This window comes from Chrysochloris asiatica, unplaced genomic scaffold (genome assembly GCF_000296735.1).
Source record: "Chrysochloris asiatica unplaced genomic scaffold, ChrAsi1.0 scaffold00009, whole genome shotgun sequence".
NCBI lineage: Eukaryota > Metazoa > Chordata > Mammalia > Afrosoricida > Chrysochloridae > Chrysochloris > Chrysochloris asiatica.
Genome location: NW_006408527.1, coordinates 18,761,779 through 18,783,699, shown reverse-complemented (window position 1 = coordinate 18,783,699; position 21,921 = coordinate 18,761,779). Strand labels below are relative to the sequence as shown.

Sequence of the window (21,921 nt, the reverse complement as noted above, 5' to 3'; positions counted from 1 at the left end):
AAAGAATCCAGTTGATTCAGACTCGTACTGACCCTATAGGGCAGAATAGAGCTGTTCCACAGGGGTTCTAAGGCTCTAAGTTTTAGAGAAGCTGGCCGTCATATCTTTCTTCTGTGGAGAGACTGGGGTTTGAACTGTTGAGGGCTCCTTTAGAACTACTTATGTTGTTGTTGTTGTTAAGTGCCATCGACTCATAGCAACACTATATAGGGTTTCTGTGGAGCAAATGGTGGGTTGGAACTGCTTATAAGTGATAGCAACTTCCAGGTGGTAGATTCTAAACTATTCTCTATTAACTAAGATTTTGATAATTCATTTCAACAACGTTAATCATCATTCTGTTTTCTGGGTTCTTTTTCTTTAAACACAGAAAAGAAACACTTGTTAAAAGAACTCTTCTGTCCAGTGGTGAGAGACCACATACAGTTCTTGCTGGTACCCACCACCCATCCCTCTCAAGCCTCCCTGAACCTGGCAGGCTGTGCTCTGGGAGTGGGCAGTGCTGGTAGATGTTTCACCCATCCCTGTAAATAGCTGTGAGGACCATACCACTTTGTAGGTGGGCCTGGCACTGGTGTCAGGGGCCGGGCTGGCTGGAAGCTGCAGGCTCCTTCTCTTCTCCTTCATGGAGCTGCTCTGATGTCGTCGCATGCGGTCAATCTGCTCTTCCACGCTCATCTTGACCTTCCCCTCACCAGGGAACACAGCACTCTTAGGGCGCTCCTGCTGCAATGGGAGAACAGGGCTCTGACAGATGTCTCAGTTCTCTTCTGGCCTTTTCATCTGCTCAACTGCATTACAATTTCCCTTCTATGGGAAGCTACACAGACTATACTAGGCTGAATCCCCAGGTCTACACTGAATCTTCTCATAGTGACCCTACATAGGGTTGCTGAGACTATAAATTTTTACAGAGCAGACAGCCTCATCTGTCTTGAACCACCGACCTTGAAGTTAGCAGCCCAACACCTAACCCAGGCTAACCCCAAGTCCCCGTATATATGATGTTATTTGGAAATAGAGTTTTTGCAGATATAACTAAGCTATGAAATTCAAGATGAGGTCATCTGGATTAGGATGGGCCATACATCCAATGATGAGTGTTGTTATCAAAGTAGATGACACACAGAAGATGGAGGTAGAGATTGCAGTGATGTGTCTGTGTGACAGGGAATGCCAAGGATTACCAGCAACCACTAGGAGCTAGAAGTGTACAGAACAGGTTCTCCTTCTGACCTTCATGAACCAACACCTTGATTTTGGGCCTCCACAACTGTCAAGAAAATTAATTTCTGCATTTAAAAAAGTAACTCAGCTTGTAGTACTTTGTTATGGCAGCCTCAGGAAACTAGTAGAGATTTTGGTGAGGTGCTGATGTAACAAACACCAAAAAACTGGAATGTGAGGTGCTGATGTAAGAAACACCAAAAAATGTGAAGATGGCTTTGGAAATGGGTGGGTAGAATTCTGGAAAAAATCTGAGGCCCATGATTGAAAAGCATAGGTTGCCTTAAAGAAACTGTTGATAGAAATATGGGCATTAAAGGCAATTCTGGGGAGGGCTCAGAAGGAAGTGAGAAGCAAAGCAGAGAAAGTTTACCATCTTAAAGGATACATGCATTGTCAGGAACAGAATATCGGTAAAAAATATGAACGTTAAAGGTGCTTCTGGTGATGGCTAAGAAGAATATGCGAAATATGGAAACTGGGAGAAGTGATCCCTTGTTAAAAAGTGGCAGAAAGTAAGCTGAATTGTGTTCTACTGTTTGGTGGAAAATAGAATTTAGAAGCAATTAACGTGGATCATTAGCAGAGGAGATTTCCAAGCAAAATGTTAATGGTGACACATGGTGCCTCCTTTGCTGCATATAGTAAAATGTGAGAGGAAAAGAGATAAATTGAGACACTGTTAATCAAAATAGAAACAGTCTTTGATATGATTTGCTGTCCAGATTGCAAAGAGTGCTAAAATTAGGAAATTCACTGTGGAGCAAGTGTGTGCTGGAGAAAGGGCCAAGGGTGTGTCTGGACAGCTTTTGTTGAAGAGATCAGGTATGATTCATAGATACAATCGACCATCTTAGCAGAAGTCAGGAATAGAGATGGGGTGATCCAGCAAGGATCTGTGGAGAACCTCTTATCCAATAGCATGGACCCCCACTAGACATACACAGAAGACTCACAAGAGTTTTGAAAATGTTATATCAGCAAAAACACTGCCAACCTGGACTGAGAGAAACAGAGATGGAATGAAATGGCAAAAAAAACTATTGGACTTCTGGTGTTCTATAGGCAGACAATGGATGAACAAAGAAAGTCAGCTGCATGAGGGAAGGTGAGGGGATGACTATGAGGGCAGACAGAGCTATAGATGTGAGGCAGAGGCCAGAAAGGTGGGGCTGATGGAACCTCCACAGGCCTAGAGGGCAGAACCTCCACAGGATTAGAGAAAAGAGGAGCAAGCCATATAGGGTTCTTCTCAGGCCTCGAAACCTAATGCTGGATTTTGAACGTGCTTGCAGTTAATGACCCCAATATTTCTTCCAATTTTTCCTTTTTGGACTGTGAATGCCTAGCCCATGCCTGACCCACCATGGTATTTTATATTTTTCTTTTTAAAAAAGTTTTATTGTGAATTATGTGACAGTTTACATGGGAGAACATCAGTTTTACATTCATCCTATATTATTTCATTGTCATGGTTACAATCCCTGCCACACATCACCAATCAATGAAAGGGTACATCCTATAAGCCTGTTCCACCCCACCCCCTGGTCGTCAACACACAGCCCCTCTTCCTCCCTGGGTCCTGAGTCCCCAGCTGCTCCATCTCTCCACGTCATCATCTCTGCCTCCATCTCAGGGATGGGTTCCGGTCTCCTCTCTTCTCCCTTCATGGTTCCAGGGACCTCTGCTCCTAGCCTGCAAACTTAATCACTCCCCTCCTTGCCACAAAATGTCTACTTTTGCATTTACAATTTTCACAATCAGTTCTGGTAACAATTATTCACCCTTGTATCACAAGAGACCTATCTGCATTTACTTCAATCAGTCCCGCCTAGACAGATTGGATACTACTCAGTGGAGATTCTACCTTCCTCCATGCCCTCTGGATCTAGGCTCCCTCTTGAAAGCCAGTCACTTCTTGTGTTTGTAGCCCCCCATTTTGGATAGCAGTGTCCAAGTTGCCCATTCCTGTCTACTATGTGTATGGAGGGGGTGGGAATGATCTTTGCTGTAAAGATTTGTTTCCTCTTTTGAGTTGCTGCATACATAGGTGTAGGTCAAGTTCATCAAATTGTATCAGATTACTCTTTGTTTCCTCTTCTTTCTTCTCATACTAGAGCTCTGATCATCCAGTCATTGAGGCTAGGTCAAATGGGTATTATCTGCAAGTGTGGGTGCGCTTGTGGATATGCCCTCTCTTCTTATCCACTGGACACTTCACTCTCCACTGCAGTCCTCTGTGGCTATGTCACTGACTCTGGGCCCAAGTCTTGCCCAAGTCCCCAGGTCTTGCCACACTGGTGGCCAACCAGGTCTCCACCTGGGTTCGCAGGAGTCTATTGAACGTTGTAAGTCTTATCTCACAGCCTCATAGCTGTTTTTCCCTAACTTCCCCTTGCCGTTGGTGAACATGGTCACCCATAAGAGCGTGTATTCCCATTGAGTCTTAATAGTGGAAGGGGGTTTACTCTGAGGGGACCCGACCCCTTGCCTTGATGTCTTCTGAGCGGGCAACTTGCTTTTTCTTGTAGTAATAGGTCGGTCTGCCTCTATTGTTTTGTATTTTTCCTGTCAGTCTTTCCTTCAAGTGGTATCTTCTGTTCTTCTAGCCACTCCAGGCTGGTTTGCCCGTCCTCTCAGGGGGAAATTTCCCACCTCTGAAGATTCTGGATGCTGTTCAGGATTCCATCTATAGTTTTATGTAATGCAGAGGCTCCACAGGCAGCCTCCTTCACTGGGCACACTGTAGCCCCATTTTAGGTATTCCAATCAGTTACAGGCAGAAGCTGGACTTACAGGCTTTCTATGGTGATATTTCTGGCTTTTCCTTTCTCTCCCCTTTCAGTGTCTATTTTAAAATGTAATGCAAGGAATACCAAGATTCAGTAGGCAGCCAAGTATCTTAACATTATTTCCCCCCTTTTCCCTATTCCAACCATGTTTCAATCCATGTACCCCAGAGCCCTGTTGTTCCAGGGTTGTGCATACATCATTATTTATTTACCTCTGTCCCACTTAGTCCATGTAAACCTGTCTACTTGTTCTCCCCTCCGCTTTGTTCTTACATTCCCCTCTCCCTTTTTGTGTATTGCCCCCTCCCCAGCAACCAAACTATCCTGTGTCTGTTCCCTGGCCTGTGCTTTACCTTTCCATCCTTCCCCTCACTCCACCCCCAACATCCCAGCAATCAGCAAAGAATCCCCCCGCACCCCCCATGCCCCTTTAGTATGGGTTCTTTTTCTTAGTCTTTTACAGTAGTGGTCCTATGCAGTATTTCTCTTTTTGTGACTGAGTAATTTCACTCAACATAATGCCTTCAACATTCATCCATGTTAACTGGTGGTTTGCAGCTTCCTTGTTATGCTTCAAGGTAGCATAATATTCCATTGTGTGTATGTACCACAGTTTGTTTATCCATTCTTCAGTTGATGGGCACTTTGGCTGTCTCCATCTTTTTGCTATTGTAAATAGTGCTGCTATGAACATTGGTGTGCATATATCTTCTCGTGTTGTGGCTCGTTTTTCTTGTGGGTAAATACCAAGTAGAGGAATTGCTGGATCATATGGTGTTTCTATTTTCAACCTTCTGAGGAAGCGCCATATTGCTTTCCAGAGAGGTTGGACCATTTTGCAGTCTCACCAGCAGTGCAGGAGTTTCCCAGTCTCTCCACATCCCCGCCAGCATTTATTGTACTCAACTTTTTTGATCTTTGCTGTTATTGCTGGTGTGAGATGATATCTCATTGTTGTTTTGATTTGCATCTTTCTAATGGCTAGTGATTGTGAACATTTCTTCATATGTATGTTGCCTGCCTGGATCTCCTCCTTGATGAAGTGTCTGTTCATGTCCTGTGCCCATTTCTTAATTGCGTTATTTGTCTTATTTTTGGAGATGTGTGGTATTTTCGTATGTATTTTAGAAATGAGTCCCTTATCTGATAAGTCATTGCAAAAGATTTTTCCCCAGTCTGTGGGCTCCCTTTTTACTCTTTTGGTGAAGTTTTTTGATGCATATAAGTTTTTAATTTTTAGTATGTCCCACTCATCTATTTTGTTTGTGTACTTTTCAAAATGTGTGGTAGTCTGTATATGCCCTGAATTAGCGCCCTCACGTTTGTCCCTATTTTTTCATTGATGATCTTCATAATTTTGGGATTCACATTTAGATCTTTAATCCATGTTGAGTTCATTTTTGTATAGATCGTGAAGCAAACGTCTTGTTTCAGTCTTTTACATATCGCTTTCCAGTTCTGCCAGCACCATTTGTTAAAGAGACAGTCTCTTCCCCATGCAGTGTGCCTAGGCACTTTGTCGAAAATCATTTGGCTGTATGTGGTTGGGTTAATTTTTGGATTCTCGATTCAGTCCCATTGATAAATATATCTTTCATTGTACCAGTACCAGGCTGTTTTGATCACTGTAGCCATATAGTAAAGTTTGAAATCGGGGAGTGAGAGACCTCCAACCTTGTTCTTCCTTTTAAGCAGTGCTTTGCTTATCCTGGGTCTCTTTCCTTTCCATATAAATTTAGTAATTGACCTTACCTTTCCATCTCTTTGAAGAATATTGTTGGAATCTGGATTGGGGTTGCATTGTACGTGTAAATTGCTCTGGGCAGTATTGACATTTTCACGATGTTCAGTCTTCTTATCCAGGAACATGGTATGTTCTTCCACTTCTGTAGGTCTCTTTTGGTTTTTTGTAGTAGTGCTTTGTAGTTTTCTTTGTATAAGTCCTTTGTTTCTGTGGTTATGTTTATTCCTAAATATTTCATCCTTTATGTGGCTATTGTAAATGGTATTGCTTTCCTAATGTCCTTTTCATAGCTATTGCTGTTGCTATAGAGAATTCCAATTGATTTTTGTATGTTGATCTTATACCCTGCCACTTTGCTGAATCTTTCCATGAGGTCTAATAATATTTTTTACCAAGTCTTCAGGGTTTTCTATGTATAGGATCATATCGTCTGCAAATAAGGAGAGTTTTACTTCCTCTTTGCCAATTTGGATGCTTTTAATTTCCTTATCATGCCATATAGCTCTGGATAAAACTTTCAGCACAGTATTGAATAGGAGTAGTGATAAAGGGCATCCTTATCTGGTTCCTGTTCACAGGGGGAAGGCTTTCAGTTTCTCTCCATTGACCGTGATGTAGGCTCTTGGTTTTGAATATATGCTCTTGATTATGTTGAGGAATTTCCCTTCAATTCCTACTTTGTTGAGTGTTTTTCTCAAGAATGGATGTTGGATTTTGTCAAATGCCTTTTCTGCATCAATTGATATCATGTGGTTCTTTTCCTTTTTCTTATTTATATGATGGATTATGCTGATTGTTTTCCTGATGTGGAACCCACTTGGTCATGATGTATTATTTTTTTGATGTGCTGTTGGATTCTGTTGGCTAGGATTTTGTTGAGAATTTTTGCGTTTATGTTCATGAGGGATATTAGTCTGTAATTTTTTTTCTTAGTGATGTCCTTCCCTGGTTTTGGTATGAGGGTTATGCTTGCTTCATAACAAGTATTAGGGAGTTTTCCATTCTCTTCTGTGTCCTGGAATAATTTGAGTAGAATTGGTGACAGTTCTTCTCTGAATGTTTGGTAGAACTCACCTGTGAAGCCATCTGGGCCTGGGCTTTTGTTGGTCTGGAGTTTTTTGACGACCTGGTCGATTTCTTCTTTTGTTATGGGTTTATTCAAGTTTTCTACTTCAGTCTGAGTAAGTTTAGGTAGGTCGTGTTTTTCTAGAAATGAATCCATCTCATCTAAATTTTCGAATTTGTTGGAGTACAGCTCTTCATAGTATTCTGTTATTATCCTTTTGATTTTGTTTGGTTCTGTTGTGACTTCACCTATGTGGTTTCTAATGTGATTTATTGTGAAGACAGAGGCAGAGATTGGTGTCAGGTCTGTATGAGTCAAGGAACACCAAGGATTCCAGCCAGCAAGTACCAGAAGCTAGGAGAGGGGCATAGAACAGATTCCCCCTCAGAGCCTTCAGAAGGAACCAACCCTGCTGATACCTTGGTTTCAGGCTTCTGAGAATAAATGTCTGCTGCTTTAGCCACCCACTTGGAATGAACACATTGCCTTGAGTCAGCACATCTGACTCTGACCACTGAGTCATGCTGTACTTGTTCCTTTGTAAGTCAACCACTGGCACATACAGTAATGCTATGTAATGGTTTTCTATCTTTATTACCATGGGAGAAAAACAAAGCTTTCTGTCTTCACATTGCTTTCTTCCCTTCGTTGTCTTCTTCTTTTCTGCCTCTTGTAAGGCCCACCCAAATCCAAGATGATCTCCTCTTGAGTTTCTTAACTTCATTACATCTATAAAGACTATTTGCAAATAAGATCGCCTTTACAGGTATTGGAAATTTGGACTTTGGTATATCTTGGGGCAGGGGACGGAACTACTGTTGAATACACTGCTCCAGTAAAGATTTATGGCCTCGGAAACCCTAGGCAGGGTCACTATGAATTAGAACCAACTCCATGGCCCATAATCACCACTATCACCATCTTTATTATTGTCAGGATGTACTGCCAAGGACAAGTCACTGGAGAAGAATAGCATGTTTGGTGAAGTGGAGGGTTGGAGAAAAAGAGGAAGATGGATTGGCACAGTGGCAGAGGCTCTGGCATAGTAATGATTGCAAGGTTTGCCCAGGACTGGGCATTGTTTCATTCTGTTGTGCATGGGGTCGCTATGGGTCGGTACCAACTCAATGGCACTTAACAACAACAACATCTCTATTATTCATGCTTTCCTTGTTCCTTGCCATGTCTTCCTGAAGGAGAACTCTTTTGGTAGGGTTGTTGCCCCTCTTCTTGCTTGTTCTACCTTCTCCCTCCCAGCTATGGATTCCTTGAACAGTAGTGACGGATGGGTAGACATAGGCCCCTAGACTCTCTCAGTCCAGTTCAAGCCTACACACAAGCTCTCAGAGCCTGTGGGTACTTACCCGGGAGGCTAAGCCATTGGTGAGTCCATTGGTTCTTCTCACCACTGATTTCGGGGTTACCTCTTCATCAGCGGGTGACTTTGTTCGAGGGGGCACAACACCAACTGCATGGATACAGAACAGGGCTGCTCCTCAGAGAGGTTCAGTCCTGTCTATCATGGAGATTACAGGTCCATGGTAGGTAAGCACTCTCTTTGGGTGTGAGTGAGCATCCACGCTCCTTTCCCAACCCTTGCCCTATTTCTAAGGGAAGGTGGGGCAGAAAGTACCTTTGTTGAGAGCTGCCTGCTTGTCTGTCTCTACCTCTTGCCTGGTAGGCACAAGACTGGTACCTCTTGGGTTATCCCGGGGTGATGTCTGCTGGGGGTCTTTCTTGATTTGGTCATAGTTTGCCTTGGGCTAGGAAGAGAAAATGAGAAGATGGCTGATGTTAGAGTGAATGTCGGGCATTTAGCCCCTGGTGATGCGCCTTGAAGACACAGGGTGCAGGAAACACTATGTGTACCAGCAGGGAAGTAACCAGAGATGTACTGGAACTTCTCAGCCACATCAGTTTAAGGCAGTCCAATGCTGGCCCATCTAGGGAAATAAGGTCTCAAGACTGATCAGAAAGGCCCCTCAACCCAAGCAGTTCTTTTAGCAAACACTGAGAAGTAAAGAGGTGCCACGAGCCAGTCAACGAATAGCCAGTAGGGAAAGCTCCAAGACCAATAGTGTCTCAGCATCCCATCCAGGACTCGAGCAAAGAGTGGGCCTTGGTATCAGAATTTTAGGGAGAGGAAAAGGGCATTCAGTTTCTTTGGGCCAGAAAGGATCTCAGACTTCATCTTAACTACCTCATCTCATTGTATGGTTGAGGAATCTAAGTCTTAATGAAGAGAATGCAGTAGAAAGAAGACTAGGTCAGAAGTCGGGAACTTCAGTTGTAGCTCAATGAGAGAGGCAAGGCAAGTCTGTCAAATCACGATAGTCCTGCTCTGTCTGTACCCTTCACCTGGCAGACCCTCAAGGGTTATACATATTATCAGTAGCTGAGTCTACATGAGAATCTGGGTCTCCTAATTTTAGGAATAGGGCTCTATCTACTCATTATGCTACCTCTCCCAAGCCTGATCTTGCACATCTTGCCTGGATCTTGGCTAGAGACACAGGCAAGAGAAAGAACCAGAATAGGGTTAGAGAAGAGCCTCTATCCATGCACTCCAGGAGCTCTTGAGACCCAAAGAGGACATGAAGCAAGGCAAAGACAAGATAGAACACAAGAGGGTTGAGGTTGGAGGTGGGTAAGTTATGGGAAGGAACTGGAATGGCACTGGTTGGGATCATTTCATTTGAATTGGCTGGTCTTACTGGCAAACTGGGGCACACCACCTACAACCATTGGCTACCCATGAGTAGGGCAGCAACTCATTTTGCTACTATCTGCAGAAAGCAAGAAAAAGGAAGAAGACCCTATGTGATTGTCTCAATCACCCCTCTTCTTATCCCAGGGTCCAGCTGGAGAAAATACATGAGTGGGGAAAATTACTCCTTTACTCTCGTTCCCTTACCTTGCCCACAGCCTGGCCCTTTGTCCCATCCCCCTGCCCCCACCCTCCAAGAACCAAGGGTGCTGGATACCTGACCCTTGGCTGTCTCGCCACTGCGGTGCCAGGAAGGGGAGTTGGGGTAGGGCCAGAAGCGGCTCTCGCTAGGGAGTGGAGGGACGGTTGGAGGAGAGTCCAAGGGGACGTAGGCTTTGGGGAGGGGAGGCCGAGGTGGGCCAGGTTCCTGAGGCAGAGAGAAGCCAGAGCATTAGGAGGAACAAGAGCAGCCACTGTGAGAGCAGGAGAAAAGAGAAGCCACGTTAGCAGAAGGTAGACAACAACATGGCTGCAAACTGGGGTGACTCTCTGGGACCACTGAATGCCCACCCTTGGCTTCAACCCCAGAGCTAACTCTCCACCTGGCCTTCAAGGCCCTCTTCAATTGAGACCCCCACTTGCCTACTACTCCTCATGATGCCCCAATACAGATCTCTCCAAAACTTTCCCTCATGTTCTCATCATCATGTTGGGTACATTCCTTACCCCTGTGCCTTTGCAACCACAACCCCTCCTGCCTGAAATGCCTTTCCTTTCTTCTTCTATTACCCAATTCTATGTTTTAAAAACTTGTAAAAATATATACAACATTTGCCAGTTCAACATTGTTCAGGTGTATAAGTTAGTGAAATACCAATCATGTTGTGCAACCGTCACCCATAATCAATGGCAAATGTTCCATCACCATGAATGGAAATACACTGCTTCCTGAACAAAGGCTCCTCTCCGAGTCACTCCACCTCTGGTAACCGATAATACACTCTGGTCTCGACATATCTGCCTGTTCTTACTATGTTAGATGGGGGAGATCAGACAATATGTATCCCTTTGTGTCACATTTATTTTACTCAGTGTAATGTTTCCAAGGTTCATCCATGTTGTAGCATGTATTAGGACTTAGTTTTTCTTTATGGCCGAGTAGAATACCATTGGGGAATGTGGTGGCTCTATAGGATAAACACTGGACTATCAACCATCAGCCACTCTGTGGGAGAAAAAAATGAGGCTTTCTGCTCCTACAAAGATTTACAGCCTCCGAAATCCTATATAAGGTTGCTATGAGTTAGCACCCACTCGATAGCACTTAACAATACTATTCCACTGTATGGATGTATTACATTGTGTTTATCCATGCATCCACTGATGGGTTTGCTCTACGTTTTTGCCATACTGAATACTCTCAGTATTAGTGTTAGCAGCCCAGTTTAAGCTCCAGCCCCCTCTCCTAGTCAGTGGTCCCCACATTCTCTTTGGAACAACAGTCTGAGTCATATGGCTTAATATTAGGACACAGTCATGTTCCATAGGCTGGTTGCTTACAGTGACTATATCTTGACTCCTCATTGAATTCTGGACTCCGTAATTGAGAGCTAGAAGTTTTCTGAAAGGGCCTCAGACAGTCCCTTACCCACAGTACACACAACCTTTGTAAACATTTGCTGACTGACTAAAAACCTTCTCCCCTCACCAACACTCAACCTCTGGAAAAATCCTGGCTTTAACTTCCTATGAGATTTACTCTCTGGTACTCAGGGAGACAGGCTAAAGAAGACAGATGGAGATGAGCACAGGAAGGGAAATCTGGAGGGAAGGGCTCAACACTGGATGTACGAGTGACTACCTTAAAGTGAAAGTCAAGGCCTGGAGACCTCTGGGGACAGGGGCAGACATCAGGTTTGTGTTGTTTCAGGAAAAGGAGGAACCGGACCCTCCCCTACCTACCCCACCTACCTTCTACTCCATCTTCTCAGCTTACCTCATTGGACCCGGGCTTGGTGGGAGACCCCTGAGAGCCAGACACCAGTGAAAAGGGGCTCAGGGGACTGGTGAGGCTGGCAGAGCTGAGAGGGCTGGCTGGGCTATTGGAGCTGTAGGTGGCTGAGGGTCCAAGTCCTCCTGGGAAGAAGCAGAAAGGGAGAGATGAGGGAGAGAATTGGGGTGTCGTTGGTGGGAGGGAAGAACCTGACCCAGGACGTGAGAGGGAGGATTCAGTATCTTTAAAGGGACATACTGCAGGTGCGGGGTGTTGCAGACCGTGTAAGACTAATCAGAGGTTCGAGGCCCGCTAGGGCCGAGTGTAACAAATGAGGCCACTGGCAGTTAATGGCAAATTGCTTTCATATTAATATTCAGGTATATATATTATAAATTAATACACTGGAGCCTTTGACAATCCACAGATAAATGTGATATTTTCCTAAAGCCAAGACTGAAGGTTGTAAGGTTAAGCATTTCTCCAAAGGATTAACTAAAAATGTCTTAGCTACTTCACAGCTCTTTGTTCTATAGACAAAGAACCCATCCTCCCTAATCCTTTTCCAGGTGCAGCCCATTCACCTGGGCGTCTGGAGTCCTCCTGCAGACCTGGCTCAGGAAGCCAAAGCAGCAGGACTCCACCCAAGCTTTTGTCTTTATCTCTCACCTTCCCCCAACTATGCTCAGGGACTATAGATATGTTAATTGGGCCTGAGAATCCAAGTTGCTGGCCTGGGATTCGAACCAGTGATGTACTATGTAAAGTTACCTGAATGTCTGGAAAAGTACTGATGTTAGCTGTACCTTGCCTAAGTCCCTCCCAGCTTAGTGTGAGGCTCCTCCCCTGAATAAAGCAGAGGCCCGGGCCTCCCCAGGTGTGGATTGCTGGTTGGCATTGCTGGTTGGCAGGCATAGAGTAAAGATAGCAGTGCATTACGACTGGCAAGGCATGCGCCTCAGCATGCAGAGTGCACAGTCCAGCCTTGCAACCATACTGCCTGTTTAGCTAACATGTTCACTATGCAGGATATTACGGCCTTTGTGGCTGAGATGTTTGCAATGCAGGATCTGCCTGATGCCAGTCCAGCATTCACTCTGGTTTCGGAGTTTCTCTTTGTCTCTCTCTTTGTCTCCTTTGTCTCTTTCTGTGTATTCTTGAGTCGCCGTCAGGTATCCTCCCCTCGTGAACTGAACCCCAATGTCGAGGCAGGTCCCCGACAGCGGGGGTCACTGGTTGGCATTTGAGTGGTGTGCAGGACAGGGAAAGATTGAGGATGGATGGGACACTGTGGCTCTGAGCTCTTCAGGAAAGCCAGCATGACATTCCAGGGTTTAAGGAAAACACTGAGATCGTCATCACCCATCACCAAGGGGCTGTGCTCCTGGGGGGGCCGGAGGCCAACAGTATCTCTGAGTGGTGCATGTGGTCCGGGTGTGGGTGGGGCTCCTACCCAGGGAAGAGGCCTGTGCTTGGAACACAATGTGAGGGCCTGCAAAGGCGTCAGCTGTGGGTGCAGAGGCCAGAAGTCCTGGAGGCTGGCTGAGAAGACACCTACCTCTGTGCTTGGCTGTGTCTGTGCCCCGGGATGGATTATTCTTCCTCAGCCCCTCCATCACATCCTGGATCCTCCATATCTCCTTCTGGATTTGCCGATTAAGAACTTCATTCTGGAATAGCCAAAGAGCAAGTCAAAGAAAGTAGCTGCTGCCAAACGTCCCAATTTTGCTTCTTTAGATTAGAGGCTTAGGCATTTCTGAACCCATGTCCCTTTGGACTAGCAATAGGCAGGAGCCCTGCACACACATACACACACAAACACACTCACACATATCCACTCATATATCCACATACATGTACACATACACTCACATCTACACACACATGTACATGCAAACAACACAAACACTCACATATACATAAACACACATACACTCACAAATCACACACACACACATACATAAACTTATATTACACAGTATACCCACACACATATACACTCACACACACACATATATATACAAACACACACCTCTCCACTTACACATTCATTATATACACACACACACACTTCTCAGCAGGGTCCCTATCTTTCCCATGAGCAGCCTTTCCTTCTTTGGCTTCTACAAAGCAGCGTTCCCAAATTACCAGAGGTGGTGGCTATGTGATTACAATAAAGATCCTCTTGAGATGATTAAAAAATGGGCCCTCAGATGCAAGCAACTGAGGATGCTCTTCTGAGTCCCACCAGGGGACATCAGGGTGGTCTCACTGTGAAGTGGACACTTCATGGCTGAGTATTTCCCAGGGGGCAAGAACTTTCAGCTTACGGTTCTACTTCATGTCCAAATGCCCCTTTGCAATACACACACCACAGGCCTGCTCATATACTTGTTGATTATATTTGATTATAATCTATTCTCTCTGAAAAATACTAACTACTATACTATATATTTAGCATCACTCTGTAGCCAGAACCATGCTAAGTGTTTTGCATACAATAACTCATTTTGGCTGCATGACAAGTCTATGAGACAAGACCAGCAGCGAACACCACCTTAGAAATGAGAAGGAAACTCCTGCCCAAGACCTTACATTTAGTAAGGACAGTGACCACGTTTGACCACGTTTGATGACTCCAGATCTGGTGCTCTTAACCACCAGGCTAGCCCACCTCCTGAAATATTTGTGTGTCAAGTGAGGCTAGGCCACAGAACATGGCAACGTTCAGATCTTCACTTCACCTCACCACCACAAAGTGATGAGTTTGTTAACTGCATCCAGGATAGAGCTTGCAAAACTAGTTAGGGAAGAAGCAGGACCTAGCACAGAGGTGCAAAGAACGAGAATTCTCCAACATCAGCATGACTATCCTCCTGCCCCTAAGCAGACTGTTTCCAACACTTCTCAGAAAGGATAACCTCTTTCCTATCTGAAAATTCCTGAATAGAGTTCTCCTGCTTCTGGAATATGTACCTCTATTAGAAAAAAAAAGCCAAGTTGTTATATGACTACAACTCATGATGACCCCATATATGTGAGGAGACCATGCTTCAAGGATTTCCAATGGCTGATCTTTCAGAAGTAGTTCACCAGGCCTTTCTTCCAAGGTATCTGTGGGTGGAATGGAATCTCTAGCTTTTTGGATAGCAGCTGAGCATGTGGACAGTTTGTACTGCACTGGGATTCCATATGTTGTTGTTGTTGTTAAGTGCTGTGGAGTAAATTCCGACCCATAGCGACTCTGTGTTGGTGAGCTTGAACCACCAACCTTGCAGTTCAAGCCAACTTTGCAGTCCAGCACATTAACACACAGTCTAAATCCTCCATGCTGCCACTTTAATACCTTCCCCTGTGACCTTGTCGACCCAAAGAAGAATTCCATATTATCTTTCTCCTGAAACTCAGAGTCTCTTTTAAGTACTCCTCAGCCTTTTCTTCTGTCTCAGCTTGCCCAGTTCCTAGTTCTAAGTCTCAGAGCACTGTGATAAGAAAGGGAACCACTCTGGTCTCTTCTGCCCACAAGGACCAGTGAAGGTCCCGCACCACATACCAACCAACCCTCGCTTGCCCAGGTTCCTTCTTCACCTGTAGATCCAGATTGAGCTGCTCCCAGAGGTCATCATGTAGGGCAGAGACCTCCGACTCGAGGTTCTCATATTCTAAAGTGCTGTTAGTTAGGGCCTGCAAGGAGGAAGAGGGAGAATGCTGCCATCAGCAAAGCATCCCTCCTTGTTCTAAGAAGGAGCCCAGACCCAGGGATGGGGAGTAGGGAAAGAGGGGCATGGACTGAGACACTCTGATGAAGAGTTAAACACTGGCCTTGCAAGAGTGCAACAATCTATCTTCTTGCCTTTGGTGGGTAGATGCAAAAATCCAAATAAAGAGAAAACAGATTCCTCTCCAGGTAGGTGCCATGGAATTGATTCCAATTTGATACATGTTGGAGGACAGCTATAGACAATTCCCCAGGGTGTTCAATGGTTGATTTTTTAGAACTAGATTGCCAGGTCTTTCTTCCAAGCTGCATCTGGGTGGACTTGAACCTCCAACCTTCTGGTTAGCAGCTGAGTGCCTTAACCATTTGCACCACCCAGGGACTCCCATCATACTCCATCTATTCTCACCACGTGGGGAAAAAGGTGGTGGTGGTGGAGGAAGACCATAAAGAAAACAGCCTGAAGGAGATATTTGTTTTCTGGAATTGGAGTGTTTTCTTCTTTCTGGGCCACGTTTCCCTAGAGCTTTTGTTGCTGCCTCTTTGAGCTATTATTTCTATGGCCTGTGCCAAAGAACTTGCACTATCTCTACCAGGAAATGGCCAGGACAACAGCACCTTTGCCGGTGCCCTAAGTGTCCAGGGGAGAGGACAGATGCAGGCAGCAAGGTGTTAGCACAGTCACGGAAACAAGGAGCCCTTATCTTATTGTGCCGTGCCTAATGCATCTCTCATTTGTGGGAAATGAGCCCGTATACTCAGTGGAAACTCTACAGAAGGAATGGGCTGGTACACTGTGGTCTGTCTGAAGGCATTATGATGGTTTTTGCTTATGTGCCTCCCAGGCAGGAGTACCTTGACTCTTACTATCGGAAGAGAGTTTGGATTAGGATAGTGCAGCCTGGGAGGGGATGGGTGGCTCTCTTGATTGAGTGCTGATAGGGAGATGGAAGGTCAGGGGACAGGAGGAGTGGCTGCTGCCCAGGCTAGCTCCCTAGATACCGTGGTTGCCTGAGACAGCTCCACCCGGATATTGATGAGCTGGTTCTGCAGTGATTCCTTCTTGTGAAGCAGTTTCTCAGGGTAAGAGGGCTGGCTCCCAAACATCTCCAATTCCTGGTGGGTTCCCATCAAGGCACTTTCCAGGCTCTCCTGACAAAAGGCAGTGGGAACATATGTGAGCAGCCCTGATAACCGCTCTGGCTTAACCAGGCAGCATAGTAGAGGTATCTTCACACTCATTGGCTAAGGGCCCTAGGAAAGCTTCAGCATGTTGGACTAAGGACAGGATGAGAGTTGAATAAAGGACAAAGTACTCAGCTTACTCGGGGTGGACAGAGCAGCTCAGGACCTGCTTCAAGCCAGCACCGCCCATCTGCCCTAACTCAAGGCCAGCCCAGGGTCTTACCTTCTCTGCTCGAAGCTGCTGTACCAGCCGGTCCTGCTCCCTCACCACCTTGTTCTGCTCACACAATTTGCCCAGCAGCTTCTGGGGTTCCAGGAGAGTAGGAGGGGAAGGAGAAAGAAGGGGGTGAAGGACATAGTTTGATGGGGAGCTGGAACTGGATTGGCAGGACCTAACCTCTGTAAATCTCCTCCTTTCCCTTTTGAGGAGCCCTGGGCCTTCCGCTTGATCTTGGAGGGCCTAGTTGCTCAAGTTCTGGGAACTGGAAGATGGGTCTCCATCTTGGGAGGGGAGACTCGCCAAGGTCCCATTGGGAGGGAAGATATGTGTTTAATCTCGGAAGAAGTGAGCTGGGTTGGGAGAGAAGAAGGCTGGAGATCCAATGCTAAGCTCTTGCACCCTCATCCTCCGGGGGCTTCCAATTTACAGAGGATTGAGAACAGATAATGTAGCTTCTTCACCTGCTCAGTCAGTAAGGATTAGAGGGATATGCAGAGTATCCGAAAAAGCAGTCTTAGGAAAGGCAGTGAACAACATGAACGGTCCCCTCAATCCACAGGACCACGTTCTCCCCTTCCTTTGATTCTGAGGTCTCTCTGAGGTCCAGGCCTCCTCTGGAGGGAACCTCTCCCAGGTCTTCTGGGCAGAGCCATGACCCAAGGCAGGGCCAGTGGTGCTAGAGAAGCAGGGTAAGGGAAATTTATCTTGTGGAAAGATTTGTGCTTTCCAGTATCCACAGTTTCATTCATGCCCTTCCTCAAATATCCCCTTTGTCCTTTATTGTGCCAAATCTCCCCCTCTGGCCTTTTAACTTCAAGGCCCAGTTCACATGCTACCAGTTTTGTACCTGACTCATCAGCCCACTGGGTCTCACTCCCTGCACTCCTGAAGAAACCTATTGTTGGTCCCATTCATTATATATGAATCATCTGCTGCCATCTGTTGCCATCTAGCATCTCCTCTACCTTGTCACTCTTTGAGGGCAAAGCAGGGCCATATTCTTCTTTCTAGTTACCTGCAAAGACTAACACCATGCTGGGTACAGGATAGACTGACTGATTTATATCCCAACAAAGTCTGTGTTCCTGCTAGAAGGGTCCACTGTTGAAGACAAGAGGGCCTAGAACTCAGTGGAGAAACACATACAGCCAGTGTGGGAGGTAGGAGTGAGCAGGAAGTAGGCAAGAGAAATGGGGGATGAAGAGAGAGTAAGCAGAATGCTATCTTTGTAGTGAGAGAGGACATGGATCAAATGTATGAGGAGCCACCAGAGGAGAGACAAATGGGTGGAGGACAAGCCCCCTTGGAGGAGAATATGGATGAGCATGACAGCGGGAGGCAGGAGTGGACACAGGGAGCAGGGAGAGCTGCTCTTACATCTGTATCTTGCTCGTTTAACTTGTAGGTGTGGATGCTGTCCCGGAACACTTCTGGGTACGAAGGGACCTGCAGGAACATGAGGTCAGTTACTGCAGCAGGGGCTAGAAATGAGCATGGGAGGCTAGAGGGCTGATATTAGAACTCTTGCTCCCCTCCTGCCAGAGACCGTGGTCCATCATCTCTGGTAGCTTCCATTCTGTGGAATGGCTTAAGCTGGGGTTATTCTCTGTTCTTTGGCTGGAAATCCCAGTCAAGACATAACCCCAACTATCCAGTTGTCCTAGGCTGGTTCTGGGGACATCTCCGAGACACGGCTCTGTGCAGGCTCTGTATTCCCTAACTCCTGAGCTCTAGGATCTACCACTGAGGAGGACTCTGAGGCGGTGTAGGTTTTCTCAGGGCTTGTTGGTAACAACCATGAAAGCAATGGTTAACTCGTTGGTTGTATGGTAGGAGTGAGTATGAGAAACATTTGGGAACCATTGCCTCAGTAGATAAAACACTAGCCAAAGTTCATGGCTAACCAGGATTGGCTGGAATCCAGAAACTCTCTGCATCAGGCAGATGCAGCTTCGCCTAGATGGCCCATCCAGTAACCATAGCATACTCTATACAACTTTGGTCCCACATCACATCCCTTATGCCTTTAACCCCAACAATGAATGCCAAGGAGATAGCATTAAAAAGCAGATCTGTGAACTCTGGCATGGCATGAGATGCTGGTGCTAGCTTGTCTGATGGTCTAGAAAATGGGCTTTGGGTTTACCCATAAAAGTGAAGGATGGAGGAGACACAGTGGCGTTAGGGAGGAAGACTAAACTGAGGTTGTCTCCAGGGGAGATGAGGCCTGGCTGATGAGCAGGTAGGTGGAGCAAGCCCCTCCCCAGATGGGTTGACCAACCATGCACAAGCAGCTGAGATGGCATTGACAGTGACCATGCTGCCAGGCAGAGGTCTTACTTGCATGAAGAGTTGGGCCCTGGGGGAAGAGTTTTCCACCATGCGGTTCACCATACTGATGAGAGTCTCGCTCTCACTCATCTGCAGCAGAGGAAGGAAGGGACGATTCAAACTCAGACGCACACACATCTCCCCCCAACACAAACCCGCCTGTGTGGTTTACAGGAAAGGGCAGCCCCTCCTGGAGCCTGTGGCGCCCTCTGTTGGGCCTCATCCATATCTCAACTCTTGTGAACTCAGAACCAGCATGGAAGCTGCCAGCAAGGGAATGCACAGAATGGAACTGGGAGGCCACTGTGCCCTTGCTCACAGCACTAAAGAGGCCCAACCCAATAGCATCTCCTATGGGTGCTTGGCTGTTGTGAGTCTCATTCACCTTGGTCAAGGTGGTCATCTCCTTGCCCCAGCTCTCAGGTCTCACACTGCTTTGGTCAAAAACCAAATGGGCAGTTTGAAGGGCTAATCTTCCCAAATTTGAATGAAGTGAAACAATTTATAAAAAGAAAACCTGCATACTGCTCATTGGATGGGTTTTCACAAATAAACAGGCACAGGTCTCTCTCCCCAGGCCCTGGCTACCCCTTGACTCTAAAGTAGAAAAGATTGCTAAACACGGTTTCCAGAGCTGGGCTAGTAGCATCTATGACAGTCTTGGATGATGCTAGGGAGCAAATAAGGAGGCCAAAACAAGCAAGCCATGTTAAAGGGACATCAGTTCAGAACACTGCTCTCCACCCATTATCTTTATATTTCAAGGGTTGTTAGGAACATGGAGGGAGGAAGCTATTTGCCAAATGCACAAAAAAAAGGAAGAGAGAGACAGAGAGGAGAGAGGAAGGGAAAGAAATAGAAGATGGGAAGAGAGAAAGGCAGTGGGGAAGGAAAAGGAGAGAGGAGGAAGATAAACCAAATCAACCAGAAACATCATCATCTCCCCTGCACAGGCTTCAGAGTGAGAGCATCAACAAACAAACAAAGGGAGGATGTCCTTGACTGTGTCCCTTTAACTCAACTGTCTTAAAGGAGAAGGCAGCAGAAGACAGAAGGGGTTGTGCAGGGAGCAGCTTTAGGGAAGGGAAGTAAGCAAGGCAAGGAGGGCAGGGACATCTTTGGGAAGACCTTCTGGGGGTCTCAGATAGGAGTTCCCTATGTTTTTGGCCATTATTGATCCAATCTTGGTGGGATCTAGGCTGTCCTTCCTTCCTTCTGGCCCCTTTTAGGCAGTAGCCTAAACACAGCCTTGTTTCTACATATTGCAAATGAGATCAGGGGCATCCAGCTATCCCCATTTGCAGGGTCAGCAGCATTTTTAAAGGCTTTTGTAAGATCTGGGTTTTCTACCTCTTAAACCCAGTTATTTTTGCTATCATAAATGGTGACTGAAATAGCTTTCTAAAGAGCAGTTGTAACATGATGTTGACTCTTGATATAACAGTTTAAAGAAGAAATCAACCACATTCTCCATAAGGATCTGAACGCAAGTGAATCTCTACCTTCTTGGAGCCTCTGTGTCTATGTATGGGGTTTTAAGTGTGTGATATGTATACATGTGAGTGTATGTAGTGTGCTGTGTGGCATACGTGTGTGTATATATTTATGTCTGTTGCTTATGTCTTGAGGCCATGCTCTGTGTGTGGTGTGTTTGGATTGTGTATGTGGTGTGTATGGAGGAGTACATGTGTATATAGAGGAAGGAGCAAGGCAGATCTAACACAACAGGCTTTTAAGAAGGCAAGGGAGACCCAGGCTCATTCTGGGGACAGACACACTGATATCATTCCTTTGCAAACCAGTGGATCCAAGCAATCAAGGATAAGGAATGGCCTCAGCTGGTCTGCTCCCACCCATGCTATGGCTTTGGGGATCTCTTAGTCCACAAGGGCCTTGCCTTTAAGAAGACTGCCCTGTACCACCTCCTATTTCTCCACAATGTTAGAGAAAACATGTGAGAACGCACCTAACGCAGTGCTTCCTACCTAGCAAGTGATGCTCAATGAATACCTGGGGTTTGGGAAGAAAAAATACAATAAGATCAGCCACTACCACCCCTCTACCAGGGGCTGACAGTTGGCCTTACTCAATTCTATCAACAGCTCTGGGAGGGAGAAAGGGGGCATGTTCTACAATGTCCATTTTAGGATTGATAACACAAGACTCAATGACTAGATGATATTTCCAAGGTTTGGGGGAAAAAAAAAAAAAAAGTCCTTGTAAATGGCAGAGCTGAAACTAGAGTGCAGTATTCTGATTATTCATTCCAGATTCTTCTTATCACACCCAGCTACCTTTTAAGAGTATTACCTTTTATCTTGGAGGTACCCTTCCAAAAGTTATTTCTGAATCCCCCAGACTAATAGGCCAGCCCCTCTTTGAGGACATAGCCCCCTGGAAGGGATCCACTGTCCTCACTGAATGCTTGCACAACCAAGCATTGTAAATAGAGTAGACAGCCAGTCAGAGTCCCTGAGTGATGGGGTGCTGATAGTGTGCTATGGAGTCCATCCCAACTCACAGCCACCCTTTACAGGGTTTCCAAGGCTGTAAATCTTTACAGGAACAGAAAGCCTCATCTTTCTCCCACCGAACTGCTGCTAGTTTCTAACTGCTGACCTTGAGGTTAGCAGCCTGATTCATAACTACTACGCTATCAGAGCCCTGGGTGATATACACAGTTAAAGCGCTTGGCTTCTAACTGAAAAGTTAGATGTTTGAGTCCACCCAGAAGTGCATTGGAAGAAAAGCCTGGTGATCTACTTAAAACAAAAACCACCAGCTATTTAAAAAAACCTGTGGAGCACAATTCTACTCTGACACACAGGGTCACCATGAGCCAGTCAACTCCACACCAACTAGTTTGGTTTGGCTTTTTAAGAGCCAGCCACATAGGCCACAGGGAGGAAAACTTATCAAGGAGGCTGGCGTGGAGATG

The 21,921-nt window shown here is 45.9% G+C and overlaps 1 protein-coding gene across 1 annotated transcript in view; it reads right to left on the bottom strand.

Annotated features, from left to right (window-relative positions):
- Nucleotides 1–21,921, bottom strand: part of PLEKHA6 (pleckstrin homology domain containing, family A member 6) — a 183,377-nt gene that overhangs the window by 6,242 nt on the left and 155,214 nt on the right. The window contains exons 10-18 of the mRNA XM_006834101.1: nt 18,030–18,098; nt 16,656–16,736; nt 16,250–16,399; nt 15,118–15,213; nt 13,088–13,199; nt 11,533–11,672; nt 8,463–8,592; nt 8,194–8,297; nt 550–723 (exon numbers count right to left, since the gene is read on the bottom strand). Coding sequence (XP_006834164.1) covers nt 550–723; nt 8,194–8,297; nt 8,463–8,592; nt 11,533–11,672; nt 13,088–13,199; nt 15,118–15,213; nt 16,250–16,399; nt 16,656–16,736; nt 18,030–18,098 — 1,056 coding nt within the window. The remainder of the gene's footprint in view (nt 1–549; nt 724–8,193; nt 8,298–8,462; nt 8,593–11,532; nt 11,673–13,087; nt 13,200–15,117; nt 15,214–16,249; nt 16,400–16,655; nt 16,737–18,029; nt 18,099–21,921) is intronic.